Raw genomic sequence first — 19569 nt, 5'->3', positions numbered from 1 at the left:
ACACTTACCAATGTCATCCTGTTGAACTTTGTAGGAACGTTGACTGTTTTCTCAACTCCCATGTTTTGTGTTACAGGAAAATTGATGGGACCAATGTGGACGAGGATGACCAGATGGAGCTCACGGAGGACGGGCAACCGGTGGCTCCTCGCCACAATGCCCCTCTGTTTGACTGCGGTTGCTGCGGCCTGCCCAAGCGCTACATCATCGCCATTCTCAGCGGACTGGGCTTCTGCATCTCCTTTGGCATCCGTTGCAACCTGGGGGTGGCCATTGTGGAGATGGTCAACAACAACACAGTCTACATCAATGGGACACCTGTACTCCAGGTGAGAGAGAAAGACGGAAATCACTGACATAAAATAAATAAATGATCCATAGGGGCCTCCCTAGTGCCGCCACTAGAGACCCGGGTTTGATCCCAGGCTGTATCACAGCCGGCCGTGACCGGGAGACCCAAGAGGCGGTGCACAATTGGCCCAGCGTCGTCCGGGTTAGGGGAGGGTTTGGCCGGCCAGGATTTCCTTGTCCCATCGCACTCTAGTGACTCCTTGTGGTGGACCTGGTACCTGCAAGCTGACACCGGTCGCCAGTTGGATGGTGTTTCCTCCGACACATTGGTGCGGCTGGTTAAACAAGCAGTGTGTCAAGAAGCAGTGTGGCTTGGCAGGGTCGTGTTTCAGAGAACACATGGCTCTTGACCTTCATCTCTTCTGAGTCCGTAGGGGAGTTGCAGTGATGGGACAAGACTGTAACTACAAATTGGGGAGTAAAAGGTGTAAATGTACCAAAAATGATTTTTTTTAAAGAATCCATAGTGCATTATGGGGTGTGTATAATAGGAACCTTGTAGGATAGCAGTTGTAAGGGCAATGAAGCAGCATTGGTTCATAGGTGGAGCTGTGGTTCCAAGGCCTATTTACAAAGTTCAAAGTTCAATATTCAAAAGAAAATAACCTTCAGGCTTGAATGCAGCAACACATGACACCACTGCCTTTAAATGTAATTGGCATTTCACCAAACTCCTATATTCCAATCATTCATGGTTGTCTTGTAAAAATATTGAAACATACTTAAATATTTTGTCACTGAAAGGTCTGGACACAAGACAGATTGGTAGGCGGGCATCAAACATTTTGGGGAAATACAGACTCAAAAGAAAGGAACAGTTTCTTGAGCGAAATAAAAAACTTCTTCCTCATATGTAGTGAAAAACCGCAGCTCCGAGTATCAAACAGTAAATAAATGCAACAATATACAGTACTGCATATCTTTTTTATTGTCACATACACCAGATAGATGCAATGAAATGTTTTGTTTCACAGGATCATCCATAGTAGTACAGCACCCCTGGAGCAAATTAGGGTTAAGTGTCTTGCTCAAGAGCACAACAACAACTTTTGCACCTCGTCGGCTCGAGTATTCAAACCAGCGACCTTTAGGTTACTGGCCCAATGCTCTAACTGCTTGGCTACCTGCAGCCTCATAATGAAACAGATAGGAAACACACTAGTTGAATCAACGTTGTTTCCACGTCATTTCAATGAAATTACGTTGAACCAATGTGGAATCGACGTTGAATTGACATCTGTGCTCAGTGGGTAGCTGTCTACAATGTTGCAAAAAAACGGCAATGGAATGAAGTAATGTAACGATAGCGATTATTGTAAGATTATATTGAATATAGATTTAAGAAATATGTTGTTTAACTTGAGAAAACATAAAACATTTTCAATACAGAAACAATGCGTTTGATCAATTGGCGGGAATTTGGAGAGTGCACCAGTGGAGAGACGAGCCTAGTGTGCCTTCGCCACAGAATGATATCAGTGCCAGTGAATGAATTTTGCAAACATACCTTTTTTATATCACTCCATAGTAGTGAATGGGCATGTGAAATAGGCTTCTTAGACGACAATAGTCAATAATCAATGATTAATCTAGCATCACCGGTTAGCCAGTCATCAACTCCATTAATCATCCATTCCTGAAACAGGGGAACATGATAGGAGATGAACAAACCCTTGAATGTTGTTTTATAGTAGCATTGTAGCATTGTAATTCAACAGCTGATATTTGGATGGAAAAGTTAAAGCGTTGTTCTGAAGGACAGCAGAATCACCCAAACAGTCCTCTGACTCTATTTTCAATCTCTAACTTCACAATAGCACCCGACACACACACACACACACCAACACCAACACCGACACACAGACACACTTTTTTTATGTGAAAGAACTCGTAACCAGTTAAATACCCTATATTATATTACTCTGTTCCCCAGCCAGCTCAATTCAACTGGGACCCAGAGACTGTGGGACTGATCCATGGCTCCTTCTTCTGGGGTTACATCGTCACACAGATCCCTGGAGGCTTCATCTCTAACAAGCTGGCCGCCAACAGGTTAGGCCTTCCCACCGCTAATGATCTCCCTCCTTGAGACTCTGAAATTAAAGGGAAATGTAAGGTATTTTGATAGAACTGGTTTGTGGGTGGACTACAGAGGGTTAAATAGGTGACAAGGGTGGGTTTGGAATGGATACTTGTGCTGAGGGCAGCGACAGACAGATTGGGTGTCTGAAATAGGCAGTCAGTCAATGTGTGTGGTGAGGTTTAGAACAGAAAGATAGGGTATTTGGAATTGTTAGTCAGTGTGTGGAGTCAGAGCTATAAGAGAAACGTTTTAGGAGCCTAAGTGAAAAAGGCATGTAGTGTTTGTGTGTGTGGTAAGGGTTAAACTGGTGTGTGTGTGTGTGTGTGTTAGGTAAGGGTTAAAGCAGCAAGGGGTAAAGCCGTCTGGTGTGTGTGTGTGTGTGTGTGAGATGAGCGTGCAGATCTGATGGGGCCGATAGCAGTCCTGTAATAAAAGTTTCACAGGAAAAGAGGACACACCATTGACAGAGTTAATAATGAAAGATCCTGCCTCTGATTTCTCCCTGAGACGCCAGCCACTGGAATATTACAAGTGTCACTTACACCCGGTTTTGGAAAAGGGAGGGGTGGAGCGAGGAAAGAGGGGAGCAATGGTAATGAAGCATAATCGTATGGGATCTCTGTATCTCTGTCTGTCCTTCAAAGGCAGATATATTAGATCTGTCATATTGTAATGTTGGATTGGTCATTTTAAGCTGGCACCTTCCAGAAGGGCAGGTTAGGGGAGAACTAGTCTTGCAGTGCCAGAGATCACACCGTATTCTCCTAGAACGGCTAGAGTCGAGGATAGGGGAGACCTGGGAGGGACTGACTAATTCAGGAACATTGATGATTGGTGTTGAGTTAATGGAGGTAGTCTTTGGTGCTCACATTTTTTCAACTGTGACTGTTTATAACATTTAAGTCTACAGCAGTACAAACCATGACAGTATGTGGTGGGTTGTTGTTGACCTGGTTGTTGTATGTCACAATTGGTCAATGTTCCATCAAGCTTTTATAATGGTCTAAGTACATGTTATGTTACATTCACAGTATTTTTAGCTCATATGTAATTTTTTATGCATTATTGAAAGAACGTGCAATGCTACCCTTTTGTACGCCATTGTTGTCTACAACCCAGTCACACTATAATGTAATGTTTCCACAGAGTGTTTGGGGCGGCCATTTTTCTCACGTCCATACTGAATATGTTCATCCCTTCAGCGGCCAGAAGGCACTACGGCTGTGTCATGTTAGTCCGCATCCTGCAAGGCTTGGTGGAGGTGAGTCGTCTTCAGTGTTGCCAGATTTCATTGACACTTTCAGGTCGGATCTAAGCCAAAATCTCACCAAATCTACTAAATGTAGCACAATTGAAGGTGTCAACAGTCGTCGTCATAATGACTGATCATTTGACCAAGCTCATATACAGTACATATGTAGACAGTACAGAGACACATGTTTATCTGTATCTCTTTACTCAGGTTGATTATTCAGAATAATGATGCCATATAACGTTTCTTGTACAGGGTGTTACCTACCCTGCATGCCATGGGATGTGGGCCAAATGGGCCCCTCCCCTGGAGAGAAGTCGACTGGCCACCACCTCATTCTGTGGTATGTGATATGAAAATTGACAAGCTTAATATAGGTGCAATGTTTGAGTCAAATAAAGTTAATCAAATTTCTTTCCATTCAACTGTTTTTCTTCCCATCCAATTGAGCTTTATGAAATTGTGCTGACGATTTTCCACAATAGCAAAACTTTCATGTGAAAAGATGTGGTAGAAGACTGGAAAACAAAAATGTAATTAATTCAGTAAATCAAATGGATATTCAAAAATACCCTGCCTGCCTTTCTGTTGAACCCATAACCACAGTCAACCCTATTAGTTTAAAGGCCTAATGCATCCATTTTTATCTCAATATCAAATCATTTCTGAGTAACAAGTATATAGCTTGTGATGGTTTTCAATTAAAATTGTAAAAAATATATTTTTAAATAGATTCTTAGTAAAGAGCAATTCAAGCAAGAATTTTGCTTGGACTGTCTCAGAGTGGTCTGAGTGGGGAGGGAAAACTGAAAACTAGCTGTTAATGGCAGAGGTTTGGAACTCTCTTATTGGTCTATTAACAAAATAGCCGTCTGGTGATGTCATCAGGCAGGTCAAAACCTCCATCCCACCAAAACAAGCTTAAAATTTCAGGCGGTCTTTTCCAGTGGTGTAAAGTACATAAGTAAAAATACTTTCAAGTACTACGCGAGTCGTTTTTGGGGGGTATCTGTACTTTCCTATTTATATTTTGGACAATTTTTACTTCACTACATTCCTAAAGAAAATAATGTACTTTTTACTCCATGTTTTCCCTGACACCCAAAAGTACTAGTTACATTTGAATGCCCAATTTGTCAGGGCGTGGACTCTACAAGGGGTGGTGGACCATTCATGATACACGCGGGAAACTGTTGAGCGTGAAAAACCCAGCAGCGTTGCAGTTCTTGATACAAACCAGTGTGCCTGGCACCTACTACCATACCCCATTCAAAGGCACCTAAATATTTTGCCTTGCCCATTCACCCTCTGAATGGCACACATACATAATCCATGTCTCAATTGTTTCAATACTTAGAAATCCTTATTTAATCTGTCTCCTCCCCTTCATCTACACCACAGGAGGTTGGTGGCACCTTAATTGGTTTCCATTTGTTTAATACCATTCCATTTTCTCCGTTCCAGCCATTATTATGAGCCATCCTCCCTTCTGCAGCCTCCACTGATCTACACTGATATAAGTGGATTTAACATGTGACATCAATAAGGGATCATAGCTTCACCTGGTCAGTGTGAGCCATGGAAAGCGCATGTTTTGTATACTCAGTGTATACAAAACACTGAAAACCACGTTTTTGGCTGCACTGGGCCTTTAACTGAATCCATTGAATAGATATATCATTGTTCTCTGTCTAGAGATGTTTAGCATTGTGGTAAAATGGCTGAAAATAGGGACTGGGAAGGTTGTTTTGTTTTGCAGATGTCGGCTGTTGTTCCCCATGAAAATGCATTAAAACAGCCATCTTTCATAATAAACTGGTGCCATGACAACCGGCGCTTCCAAACCCTCTTGACATCGCCTCTGAATGAAAGATTGCCCTCACGCGCTTCACCTGCACTTTCTGAAGGAGGTCCTCTCCCATTCAACCCAAATGAAGTGTCATATTGCCTACTGTCCAAAAGCACAATCATGCTCCCGGGCCTCTACAAATCGAGAGTGTTTATAAGGCCATCAGATAATATAATATACATTAAAACATCCTCTCCCAAGGACAGTTTCAATGAGTCCTAATTTGATGAGTCCAATATGGTTGCTGTTGCATCTACGCTTACCAAGATGACCTATGAGACATGGAATACTCTTAGAAAAAAAGGTGCTATTTATAATCAAAAAGGGTTATTCGGCTGTACTCATAGAAGGACCCTTTGAAGAACCCCTTTTGGTTCCAGGTAGACCACTTTTGGTTCTAGGTAGAACCCTTTTGGATTCCATGTAGAACCCTTTCCACAGAGGGTTCTACATGGAACCCAAAGGAGTTCTACCTGGAACCAAAAAGGGTTCTCCTATGGGGACAGCCACAGAACCCTTTTGGAACCCTTTTTTCTAAGAGATGTTTTTCTAGTCCTGTGTTGAAGAAGAGTTGCTGAGAGGCTGCAGACTGATGATAATGCAGACCTACCTCTGGATCGTTGTGATACCTTGGCATCACTATTTAATCATTTTATTGGGGTTTCCTTTAGATGGAGTCCCATTACACACCAGACAGAACAGCACTACAATAGCGGCATGGTCATATTTCCCTTTCCTTGTTTCCAGGTTCCTATGCAGGTGCTGTGATTGCCATGCCTTTAGCAGGAGTCCTGGTTCAGTTTGTTGGATGGCCCTCAGTCTTCTATATCTATGGTAAGATTCAAAAACTCAATATAAAAGGCAAATTGTTAAATTGAATAGCTGTGATTTACAATTCTTTGTAAATTTGTACAATTTGTACAATTCTTCTCATACAGGTATGCAGATCAAGGATTTCATATTGAGTTTGGGTAGGGAAAATCATTGAAATGCATTCACCTAAATTCAGATACTCCAGATGGCTGACATTACCAAAGATAGTAATCTTTGTAAGACAGGGAGATGTCTATGATCTAACTAGCGATAGGGGGAAAACTGTCTATTGATTTGCTAAATGTGTATCCAATCTCAAATTACTTACAGTACATGACTTCAGAACAGCATTCACAAGACCAGGCCTAACTATGATAACGTGGGTGGGTGATTCCCATTTGAGCAGCAATCCATGTATTACACTAGGTGTCACTTGTGTGACATGCAACGCATTATACCATCAGTATTACACCAGTCTCAGGTTGTTCTCTGTTTTGCTTCATCAGTTTTGTCCATTTGATCTAAACTGTTATTTGATTAAGATATATGCACAATCTCATAAGACTCTTTGTGCCAGCTGCATTTCAATATCACTTCTGTAGCTCTGTTGTGATCTAATCACATGATTAATTGACTGAAATTAATGTTTTCCTGTTTGGGATTGCTACCTAATTAATCTTTCATTTTGTTTGAATAATAAAAAATCATTGAGGTCTAGAATAGGTCAAGGCCCAGTTCTAATTAGTTTGCCATATTTTTTTATTTCACCTTTATTTAACCAGGTAGGCTAGTTGAGAACAAGTTCTCATTTGCAACTGCGACCTAGCCAAGATAAAGCATACCAATTCGACACATACAACAACACAGAGTTACACATGGAATAAACAAAAAATACAGTCAATAATACAGTAGATAAAAGAAAACAGAAAGTCCATATACAGTGAGTGCAAATGAGGTAAGATAAGGGAGGTAAGGCAATAAATAGGCCATGGTGGCGAAGTATTTACAATATAGCATTTAAACACTGGAATGGTAGATGTGCAGAAGATGAATGTGCAAGTAGAGATACTGGGGTGCAAAGGAGCAAGATCAATTATTAAATGCAGTATGTGGATGAGGTAGATAGATGGGCTGTTTACAGATGGGCTATGTATAGGTGCAGTGATCTGTGAGCTGCTCTGACAGCTGGTGCTTAAAGCTAGTGAGGGAGATATGAGTCTTCAGCTTCAGTGATTTTTGCAGTTCGTTCCAGTCATTGGCAGCAGAGAACTGGAAGGAAAGGCAACCAAAGGAGGAATTGGCTTTGGGGGTGACCAGTGAGATATACCTGCTGGAGTGCGTGCTAAGAGTGGGTGCTGCTATGGTGACCAGTGAGCTGAGATAAGGCGGGGCTTTACCTAGCAGAGACTTGTAGATAACCTGTAGCCAGTGGGTTTGGCGACGAGTATGAAGCGAGGGCCAACCAACGAGAGCATACAGGTCGCAGTGGTGGGTAGTATATGGGGCTTTGGTGACAAAACGGATGGCACTGTGATAGACTGCATCCAATGTGTTGAGTAGAGTGTTGGAGGCTATTTTGTAAATGACATCACCGAAGTCGAGCATCGGTAGGATGGTCAGTTTTACGAGGGTATGTTTGGCAGCATGAGTGAAGGATGCTTTGTTGCGAAATAGGATACCGGTTCTAGATTTAATTTTGGATTGGAGATGCTTAATGTGAGTCTGGAAGGAGAGTTTCAGTCTAACCAGACACCTAGGTATTTGTAGTTGTCCACGTATTCTAAGTCAGAACCGTCCAGAGTAGTGATGCTGGAAGGGCGGGCAGGTGCGGGCAGTGATCGATTGAATAGCATGCATTTAGTTTTACTTGCATTTAAGAGCAGTTGGAGGCCACGGATTGTATGGCATTGAAGCTCATCTGGAGGTTAGTTAACACAGTGTCCAAAGAGGGGCCAGAAGTATACAGAATGGTGTCGTCTGCGTAGAGGTGGATCAGAGAATCACCAGCAGCAAAAGCGACATCATTGATGTATACAGAGAAGAGAGTCGGCCGGAGAATTGAACCCTGTGGCACCCCCATAGAGACTGCCAGAGGTCCGGACAACAGGCCCTCCGATTTGACACACTGAACTCTATCAGAGAAGTAGTTGGTAAACCAGGCGAGGCAATCATTTGAGAAACCAAGGCTGTCGAGTCTGCCAATAAGAATGTGGTGATTGACAGAGTCGAAAGCCTTGGCCAGGTCAATGAATACGGCTGCACAGTAATGTCTCTTATCGATGGCGGTTATGATATCGTTTAGGACCTTGAGCGTGGTTGAGGTGCACCCATGACCAGCTCTGAATCCAGATTGCATAGCGGAGAAGGTACGGTGGGATTCGAAATGGTCGGTAATCTTTTTGTTAACTTGGCTTTCGAAGACCTTAGAAAGACAGGGTAGGATAGATACAGGTCTGTAGCAGTTTGGATCTAGAGTGTCACCCCCTTTAAAGAGGGGGATGACCGTGGCAGCTTTCCAATCTTTGGGAATCTCAGACGATACAAAAGAGAGGTTGAACAGGCTAGTAATAGGGGTTGCAACAATTTCGGCAGATCATTTTAGAAAGAAAGGGTCCAGATTGTCTAGCCCGGCTGATTTGTAGGGGTCCAGATTTTGCAGCTCTTTCAGAACATCAGCTATCTGGATTTGGGTGAAGGAGAAATGGTGGGGGCTTGGGCGGGTTGCTGTGGAGGGTGCCGGGCAGTTGACCGGGGTAGGGGTAGCCAGGTGGAAAGCATGGCCAGCCGTAGAGAAATGCTTATTGAAATTCTCAATTATAGTAGATTTATCGGTGGTAACAGTGTTTCCTAGCCTCAGAGCAGTGGGCAGCTGGGAGGAGGTGCTCTTATTCTCCATGGACTTTACAGTGCCCCAGAACTTTTTTGAGTGTGTACTACAGGATGCAAATTTCTGTTGGAAAAGCTAGCCTTAGCTTTCCTAACTGCCTGTGTATATTTGTTCCTAACTTCCCTGAAAAGTTGCATATCACGGGGGCTATTCGATGCTCATACAGAACTGGAGGAGAACAGGTCTGGAGTGAACCAAGGACTATATCTATTCCTAGTTCTAATTTTTTTGAATGGGGCATGCTTATTTAAAGAATAACCAGGCATCCTCTACTGACGGGATGAGGTCAATGTCATTCCAGGATACCCCGGCCAGGTCGATTCGAAAGGGCTGCTCGCAGAAGTGTTTTAGGGAGTGTTTGACAGTGATGAGGGGTGGTCGATTGATCGCAAGGACATTACGGATGTAGGCAATGATTGCTGAGATCTGGATTGAAAACAGCAGAGGTGTATTTGGAGGGCAAGTTAGTTAGGATGATATCTATGAGGGTGCCCGTGTTTACGGATTTGGTGTATCACTTACATAGAGATGGATAGAGGGCGCACTTGTCACGAAGCCTGTTTAGCATGTGCAACGCCACTGAAGGCTTTCATAATTTTAAAGTTGTCAACTGTGTGGGACTTCCTATGGGTTAAAGGGATAATCCACCCCAAACCACTAATTCCTATGATTAACAGTGTTAAATAACACTAATATGTGAAAACAATTTTTTTTTGTGAACAAATGTTTCATTGTGTCGTTATAACAAGCTTGGTAGAAATATGTGAAAATTGTTTTGGGAAATCTGTTGCAGCTGAAATCTACTACAAAACCCACAATGCAATGCCCTCTGAGCTGGCAGGGTAGCTAGCTAGGTATAAAACAAAGCTACACACAATAATACCAAAGCCATTATCAGCATGTGAAGTAGCTAGCGACCTGTAAAATCGGCTAAAAAAACTGCAATATCAATTTAGGAGTCTATCTCACTGAGTCCAACTTGCAGTTCGTCTCTGACCAGAGCGAGAGCAGAGTACGTTTCTTTCCCGCAGAGATTAGAATCGTATTAGCCCATTGTGTACATTGCCCATGCGTCGCCAATGGGCCGCGCGGTGCATTCTGAGCGATTCTGGGACAAGGAAAGCTCTCCTTCAAGGAGTGAATGGGAATCAATTGGGTGCTAGCTCAAAAACTGAACATTAGCATGTATTTCGTGAACAAGAAGTACAGCATTGCAAATATTTTCCAAGATGTGAGATAATTAACTTGTTCTCTGTAATATCGTACAGCTTTGGAATCGTGATATTACATACCTTCGAGGAAAATAGGCAGGTTTCTCGACTCATACCCTGACTTTGAGAAGGGATTGTGTGACGATTAGTTTAACAGCCGCGTGACGCAGCATGACAACATGAATGTGATGGGTCGACAGTCAGTTGGGTGGGACGTTTCTCCATTCATTTCCCAATGGGATTCCTCTCTCCTCCTTTCTGTAATATCTATGTTTCCCCACAGACATAGAGCGCAAAGCGACATATGGTACAGTACTTGAAGGAGAAGGGGAGTTGAATAATTTGGTACACACTGTTTAAATTGAGCACATCTATGCAATATAACGGATGGATGTGTTCTAGACAAGTATGCCTATACCATATATTGGCTAATTTGGCGATATGGAGTGCAGATAACTGTTTTAAAAGTGTTATGAAATGTGTTATCCCTCATCTCCAGTGATGAGAATGATGTAGCTATGACGTGTACCTACACAATTTCCAGATTTTTACAGATAGACCACTTAGAAGTTAAATCATGGGGAATTTTTATATTTTACCCACTGATAGAACATAGGCTTTCACCAAATTTACAGGACTTTCAGGATTTCTATTTCTGGTGGGGTGGATAAGGAGGGATCATATAATTCCATTCATGTCAGCAGGAGAGATGAGCCAATGAATGAGGTGTTCCCTCTTTCCATCTCTATGATCTTTTACAAATCCTGGACACAGATTAAGCCTAATCTTGGAATAAACAGATTTTCAATTCAAATTCTCCATTGATCTTGTTTTTAGTCCAGGACTATGCTTTTTAGTTCAGGACTATGATTAAACAGTGTCCAGGAAACCGCCCATAAAAGCTTCACATTTACAATATGAAAAATCATCTGTAAATCTGTTGAAAACAGACTGTAGCTCCCTCCAGTAACCAAGAGCACAACCGCTCCTTGATTTTAACTGCCGGCTTTATTCTGTAGTTTTAGTCAGAATGATCACCTTCCGTGACAACTATAAAGTAAATGAAAATACAGTTAAGCACACTTACAACCTTATTGTCTTACGAGTGACTTATTAGCTTGGTATAACTCTGAAGTGCTTCCATACATAAACAGTTTAGCCGGAGCTATAACAGTATCAGATTAAACACATGAATAAAGGAAAAATACCTAATTGGCTGCTTATTATAGAAGGGAGGAAATCAAAACTTCATACATTATTCCTGGCATGAATTCACGCTTCATCCTTAATTATTATAACGTTACCATCCTAACATACACACTTCAACCTTTACGAACTACACCCAATGACATGAAAATTTTGCTAACACAGCGCGGGATTGCCTTCACTCCAAAGGTGTGTTGCTACGATAATGATCCCCGTTACAACAGTTATTAGCCACGTAGTTCCGCTTGTTTTATCATTTCCCCCGCATAGCGAACACGTAAACAATTCAAACAAAAAACAACGACATAGATTTACAGGTTAATTGTCAGTTACACAGACTATTTTTTGTTAGATCCATATGACGATATGAGCATGGATGATAAACTGTTTTTCGTATTTCTATGCATTCAGGTGTATTTGGGATTATATGGTACATCTTCTGGCTCCTGCTTGCCTATGGGAGCCCAGCCGCCCACCCCACTATAAGCGATGAGGAGAGGATCTACATAGAGACCACCATTGGCGAGGGTGTCAAAATATTGAGCGCCACTGAGGTATGCCTCTGCTCGATCTGGCTGCGGTCAGATGCATTAGTATAGAGTATCATACACCGGAAAAAATACATAAATGCCACATGTAAAGTATTGTTCCCATGTTTCATGAGCTGAAATAAAAGATCCGCGAAATTTTCCATATGCAAAAAAAGCAAATTTATCTCAAATTCCGGCACATATTTGTTTACATCATTGTTATTGAGCATTTCTAATTTGCCAAGATAATCCATCCACCTGACAGGTGTGGCATACCAAGAAGCTGATTAAACAACATGATCAATACACAGGTGCACCTTGTGCTGGGGACAATAAAAGGCCACTCTGAAATGTGCAGTTTGTCACACAACACAATGTCACAGATGTCTCAAGTTTTGAGGGAGTATGCAATTGGCATGCTGACTGCAGGAAAGTCCACCCGAGCTGTTGCCAGATAATTGAATTTACATTTTTCTGTTTTTCTCTAAAACGACGTTGGAAGCGTCGTTTTAAAGAATTTGGCAGTACGTCCAACCGGCCTCATAACCGCAGATCACATGTATGACGTGATGTTTTACGAGTGGTTTGCTGATGTCAATGTTGTGAACAGAGTGCCCCATGGTGGCAGTGGGGTTATGGTATGGGCAGACATAAGCTATGGACAACAAACACGATTGCATTTTAGCGATGGCAATTTGAATGCACAGAGATACGAGATCCCGTGACGAGATCCTGAGGCCCATTGTCGTGACATTCATCTGCCGCCATCACCTCATCTTTCAGCATGATAATGCAATGCCCCATGTCGCAAGGATCTGTACACAATTCCTGGAAGCTGAAAATGTCCCAGTTCCTCCAATGGCCTGCATATTCACCAGACATTTCACCCATTGATCATGTTTGGGATGCTCTAGATTGAGGTGTACATCAGCGTGTTCCAGTTTCCGCCAATATCCATCAACTTCGCACAGCCATTGAAGAGTAGTGGGACAATATTCCACAGGCCACAATCAACAGTCTGATTAATTCTATGAGAAGGAGATGTGTTGCGCTGCATGAGGCAAATGGTGCTCATACCAGGTACTGACTGGTTTTCTGACCCACGCCCCTAGGAGTTTTTAAGGTATCTGTGACCAACAGATAATGTACATATCTGTATTCCCAGTCATGTGAAATCCATAGATTAGAGCCTAATTTATTTATTTAAATTGATTGATATCCTTATATGAACTGTAATTCAGTAACGTCTTTGAAATTGTTGCATGTTGATATTTCTGTTCAGTATAGGTATAAGATTTATGTTATTTCAAATATTCTGTTCTTGTAAGTACTGTACTTAGAGAAGTTTTATGACACCCATATAAGATGTTATCAAGCTTGACAAATGAAAACATAAATGGAGACATAAGCAGGTTTAACAACAGTAATGCACAGGCTACCCATTTGAGTGCAGTTGACCCTTGAAATTGGTGACAAGCTTGACAAATGAAAACATAACCCAATACATAACCCAGGTTGACCCCTGAAATTGACCCATGAAATTGAGCCATGAGTCAGTGAGATCAGGTCCCTCTTCTCTGGCCCACCACAGAAATTCAAGACTCCATGGCGCCGTTTCTTCACCTCCATGCCTGTCTATGCCATCATCGTGGCTAACTTCTGCCGTAGCTGGACCTTCTATCTGCTCCTCATCAGCCAACCAGCCTACTTTGAGGAGGTGTTTGGCTTCTCCATCGGCAAGGTTGGTCTCACAGTCACTCTGTGTGGTATAGATCTAAGTCTCTATGCAATTTGTTATCCATGAAAAATGGGACCACAATCAGGGGCGAATTGGACATAATGGCAATTCTGACCAGCAGTCCATGTGCCTGTTTTTTTTGTTGCGTAATTTCTCTGTTAAACTAATCTATTATGGATGGTTTTCTGACAGGCTGAGCTGAGGTCATGCAAACTCACATTCAAAGTTAAACGCTTCATCAGTTAAACGCTTCATCAGCAAAGAGACCTGCTCCGACTCTGTCATCAGTTAGAGAGCCAAGATCATGGATTGTAAAAAAACGGTAAAGGTGCCTATAAACGTTGAAAGAGCTCAGCAAATGGGACAACACATTGTATACAATACTAAGCAGTACAAGTGGAATCAATTATCATCAGACTCAAATGGATCATAATTTTCAACATCTAGATTATGTCTTACATGAAAGAAAGTACAGTATGTTAGAGAAATGTTTGGCATGACACTGAACATAATATTAATAAATCATAGCAAATCAAATTTATTTGGTCACATACACATGGTTAGCAGATTTTAATGCAAGTGTAGCGAAATGCTTGTGCTTCTAGTTCCGACCGTGCAGTAATATCTAACAAGTAATCTAACAATTTCACAACAACTACCTTATACACACAAGTGTAAAGGAATGAATAAGAATATGTACATATAAATATATGGATGAGCGATGGCCGAACGGCATAGGCAAGATGCAGTAGATGGTATAGAGTACAGTATATACATATAGATGAGTAATGTAGGGTATGTAAACATTATATAAAGTGGCATTGTTTAAAGTGACTAGTGATACATTTATTACATCCAATTTCTAATTATTAAAGTGGCTAGAGACTAACTCAATGTTAGTGATGGCTGTTTAACAGTCTGATGGCCTTGAGATAGAAGCTGTTTTTCAGTCTCTTGGTCCCAGCTTTGATGCACCTGTACTGACCTCGCCTTCTGGAGGATAGCGGGGTGAACAGGCAGTGGCTCGGGTGGTTGTTGTCCTTGATGATCTTTTTGGCCTTCCTGTGACATCGGGTGCTGTAGGTGTACTGGAGGGCAGGTAGTTTGCCCCCGGTGATGCGTTCTGCAGACCTCACTACCCTCTGGAGAGCCTTACAGTTGTGGGCGGAGCAGTTGCCGTACCAGGCGGTGATACAGCCCGACAGGATGCTCTCGATTGTGCATCTGTAAAAGTTTGTGAGTGTTTTTGGTGACAAGCCAAATTTCTTCAGCCTTCTTCTCCACGCTGTCTGTGTGGGTGGACCATTTCAGTTTTTCCGTGATGTGTACGCAGAGGAACATTAAACGTTCCACCTTCTCCACTACTGTCCCGTCGATGTGGATAGGGGGGTGCTCCCTGTGCTGTTTCCTGAAGTCCACGATCATCTCCTTTGTTTTGTTGACGTTGAGTGTGAGGTTATTTTCCTGACACCACACTCCGAGGGCCCTCACCTCCTTCCTGTAGGCCGTCTCGTTGTTGTTGGTAATCAAGCCTACCATTGTAGGGTTGTCTTTAAACTTGATGATTGAGTTGGAGGCGTGCATGAACAGTCATGGGTGAACAGGGAGTACAGGAGAGGGCTGAGAACGCACCCTTGTGGGACCCCAGTGTTGAGGATCAGCGGGCTGGAGATGTTGTTTCCTACCCTCACCACCTGGGGGCGTCCCGTCAGAAAGTCCAGGACCCAGTTGCACAGGGCGGGGTCAAGACCCAGAGTCTCGAGCTTAATGACGAGTTTGGAGGGTACTATGGTGTTAAATGCTGAGCTGTAATCGATGAACAGCATTCTTACATAGGTATTCCTCTTGTCCAGATGGGATAGGGCAGTGTGCAGTGTGATTGTGATTGTGTCGTCTGTGGACCTATTGGGGCGGTAAGCAAATTGGAGTGGGTCTAGGGTGTCAGGAAGGGTGGAGGTGATATGATCCTTGACTAGTCTCTCAAAGCACTTCATGATGACTGGAGTGAGTGCTACGGGGCGATAGTCGTTTAGGTCAGTTACCTTAGCTTTCTTGGGAACAGGAACAATGGTGGCCCTCTTGCATGTGGGAACAGCAGACTGGGATAGGGATTGATTGAATATGTCCATAAACACACCAGCCAGCTGGTCTGCACATGCTCTGATGACGCGTTTAGGGATGCCGTCTGGGCCGGCAGCCTTGCGAGGGTTAACACGTTTAAATGTTTTACTCACGTTGGCTGCGGTGAAGGAGAGCCTGCAGGTTTTGGTAGCGGGCCGTGTCAGTGGCACTGTATTGTCCTCAAAGCGAGAAAATAAGTTGTTTAGTTTGTCTGGGAGCAAGACATCGGTGTCCGTGACGTGGCTGTCTTTTTGTAGTCTGTGATTTCCTGTAGACCCTGCCACATACGTCTCGTGTCTGAGCCGTTGAATTGCGACTCTACTTTGTCTCTATACTGACACTTAGCTTGTTTGATTGCCTTGCGGAGGGAATGGCTACACTGTTTGTATTCAGTTTTGCGCGAATGCTGCCATCAATCCACAGTTTCTGGTTGGGGAAGGTTTTAATAGTCACCGTGGGTACAACATCACCGATGCACTTTCTAATAAACTCGCTCACCGAATCAGCGTGTACATCAATGTTGTTGTCCGATGCTATCCAGAACATATCCCAGCCACGTGATCGAAGCAATCTTGAAGCGTGGAATCAGATTGGTCAGACCAGCGTTGAACAGACCTGAGCACGGGCGTTTCCTGTTTTAGTTTCTGTCTATAGGCTGGGAACAACAAAATGGAGTCGTGGTCAGATTTGCCGAATATGAGGGTGAGGGAGGGCTTTGTATGCGTCGCGGAAGTTAGAGTAGCAATGATCCAGAATTTTGCCAGCCCGGGTCGCGCATTCAATATGCTGATAAAATTTAGGGAGCCTTGTTTTCAGATTAGCCTTGTTAAAATCCCTAGCTACAATAAATGCAGCCTCAGGATATGTGATTTCCAGTTTACATAGAGTCCAATTAAGTTCTTTCAGCGCCGTCGAGGTGTCTGCTTGGGGGGGATATACACGGCTGTGATAATAATCAAAGAGAATTCTCTCGGTAGATAATGCATAAGGAGTGCACATTTAGTTTTTTGCGTTAGCACTACACAGCCAATAAAAATAATCAACTCATCCTCTAGCCTGATGCTCTTACCATTATTTCTGGGTGTTGTCTTGTTCCTCCTCACAGGTGGGGCTCCTGTCTGCTGTGCCTCACATGGTGATGACCATCGTAGTGCCTATCGGTGGCCAGCTAGCCGACTTCCTACGCAGTCGTAAAATCATGTCAACTACAAACGTCCGGAAAATCATGAACTGCGGAGGTATAGTACCCAGGACAGAATGACTTAATTTCCCTTACATTGTACTTAGGTAGGGCATAAAACTAGCACTGATACAACGTGACTCTATACTTTTTTATAACAATTATGGCATTTCCTTCTCCTAATGTTGACATTTTGAAAACATTTGTGGAATATTATCTCTGACTTTAGCTGAAAACAAAATTGAGACTTCCTTGGAATGTTACCTAACGTTGTAGGAATGTTCACTGTTTTCTGTATATGGTACTGTATCAGGTCTGATAAAACTAGTAAAGCATTGCATCCCAATCAGGATTTGATAAGGTGGCCTTTGACCTTGCCCTGTGACCCCTGTAGGTTTTGGAATGGAGGCGACTCTGCTGCTGGTGGTGGGGTTCAGTCACACACGTGGGGTTGCCATCTCCTTCCTGGTGCTAGCTGTGGGTTTCAGTGGCTTTGCCATCTCAGGTATAAAGCTTCAGTTCAGCACCATTTAAATGTATTTATAATGTATAAAAGCCGTATTCAGTCAAATCAAGTTCCAAACATCGTTATTTGTGTGTTTCTGTTGTAAAGTCCTGAGCCCATGAATAAATGTTGAGTGTGGGGTTTTATCCTTCTCTTACTCCTGTATGGGGCAAGTAAGAGTAAGACGGATATTTAGGGTTTTCCTCCTGACTTGGTGCATTACATTACTGTTTGGCTAAATGGTTATTTATTAATTCAAATTGACATTTTTAAAACAACATTTATAAGAGACAGCATCAATAGTGTGTGGTATTCGATATCTAATAATAAATAATACATGGGATTTATGTAGCGCTTTTCCCAAATATGCTTCTACAGTGGGGTAAACAATTTATTCTGATATATTGTACTTGTTATGGCATCCTCAGGGTTCAATGTAAACCACCTGGACATTGCTCCTCGCTATGCCAGTATCCTAATGGGCATCTCCAATGGTGTTGGCACACTGTCTGGAATGGTGTGCCCCCTTATTGTTGGAGCACTGACTAAACACAAGGTATTGTAACATTCAACATTACAGATACATTCTAACAGCTGTCAATGAGATGAGCAAAATTTGCAAGGATAAGACTTCAGCATCCATGTTAGGAAGTCCCTCAGTTGTCAGACAAAACTCCCCCTAAGGGACTTCCTAATATGGATACCATATGTAAGTAACATGACTGGTGCACTAGACTATGACATACTTATTTTACAACATTGTCACTCATATCAAATGTTACATCAAAAAGTTACAGTATGTGTGTGACAGTTTGGTCACTGACTCATGTCTGTCCCCTTCCCCGTAGACCCGCCTGGAGTGGCAGAACGTGTTTGTGATAGCCGCCATGGTGCACTACACAGGGGTTATCTTCTATGCTATCTTCGCCTCAGGCGACAAGCAGGAATGGGCAGAACAAGAGAGCACCAGCGAAGATAAGGTCGGTATTATCGACGAGGATGAGCTGGCCGAAGAGACAGAGCTCAACACCGAGATTGCCATGGCACCCAAGAAAAGCTATGGAACCACAGAGAACTCATCAGGTCGCAAACAAGGCTGGAAGAAGAACAGAGGAGTCACCATGCAGGAAGATAAGGATGATGGGAACTCGCACCACGGGAATGGGAACTACCAGGAGCAGTATCAGTGATGCGCCCTAATAATCAGGGGCATTGGCTGTATAGATTCTCCACATTTTTCCTGGAGTGTGCACTTGCACACTTTCTCACAAAGAAAACCAGAGGAAACCAGAGAAGGCTTAGTGGGAGGAGCTATAGGAGGATGGGCTCATTGTAATGGCTGGAATGCAATGAATGGTACGAAGTCAAACATGTGGTTTCCATATGTTTTATGTGTTTGATACCTTTCCATTTATTCCATTCCAACTCTTACAATGAACCCGTCCTCCTATAGCTCCACCCACATGTCTCCTCTGGTGGAAACTCCATCCAGTCATTGCTTACACCAATCCTATGCTTTTATATCCATGACGTGGAGTGTGCAAATGCCCACTTCTGGAAAAGGTTATAGAACCAGGACACAAAAGTATCTCTATTGACCCCCTATTCACTGTGCACTACTACTACAGGGAATAGGGTGGCACAGTCACTTGAGCAGCACTGCAGGACTTCCCCTTCACGTCAACATCCAGTGAAGGAAGAAGAGTAAAATTCACACAGCCCGGCAGAACTATCAGTGGTCATTCTTCTGAGAAGTTACAAAAGAAGTTACAGCATCTATCATTTACCACAAACGGACCTTTTGTTGTTGTTTGGTCATTTGTGACGACCACCTCTATTAGGT

General features: G+C 42.9%; 1 protein-coding gene across 2 annotated transcripts in view; it reads left to right on the top strand.

Annotated features, from left to right (window-relative positions):
* Positions 1 to 19063, top strand: part of slc17a8 (solute carrier family 17 member 8) — a 28466-nt gene extending 9403 nt beyond the window's left edge. Inside the window, exons 2-12 of one of the 2 annotated variants that reach the window (XM_039018221.1) lie at positions 77 to 329; positions 2285 to 2403; positions 3581 to 3695; positions 3942 to 4029; positions 6283 to 6369; positions 12064 to 12206; positions 13774 to 13923; positions 17147 to 17279; positions 17616 to 17726; positions 18155 to 18282; positions 18575 to 19063. In XM_039018221.1, coding sequence (XP_038874149.1) covers positions 77 to 329; positions 2285 to 2403; positions 3581 to 3695; positions 3942 to 4029; positions 6283 to 6369; positions 12064 to 12206; positions 13774 to 13923; positions 17147 to 17279; positions 17616 to 17726; positions 18155 to 18282; positions 18575 to 18916 — 1669 coding nt within the window. In that variant the 3' untranslated portion in view covers positions 18917 to 19063. The remainder of the gene's footprint in view (positions 1 to 76; positions 330 to 2284; positions 2404 to 3580; positions 3696 to 3941; positions 4030 to 6282; positions 6370 to 12063; positions 12207 to 13773; positions 13924 to 17146; positions 17280 to 17615; positions 17727 to 18154; positions 18283 to 18574) is intronic. The other variant, XM_039018222.1, reaches the window with a different exon arrangement.
* Positions 19064 to 19569: the final 506 nt, after the last annotated feature.

This window comes from Salvelinus namaycush, chromosome 21 (assembly GCF_016432855.1).
Source record: "Salvelinus namaycush isolate Seneca chromosome 21, SaNama_1.0, whole genome shotgun sequence".
In the NCBI taxonomy this organism is placed as follows: Eukaryota; Metazoa; Chordata; class Actinopteri; order Salmoniformes; family Salmonidae; genus Salvelinus; species Salvelinus namaycush.
Note: the sequence above shows the minus strand (reverse complement) of the source record. Positions and strands in the feature narration are given on the sequence as shown.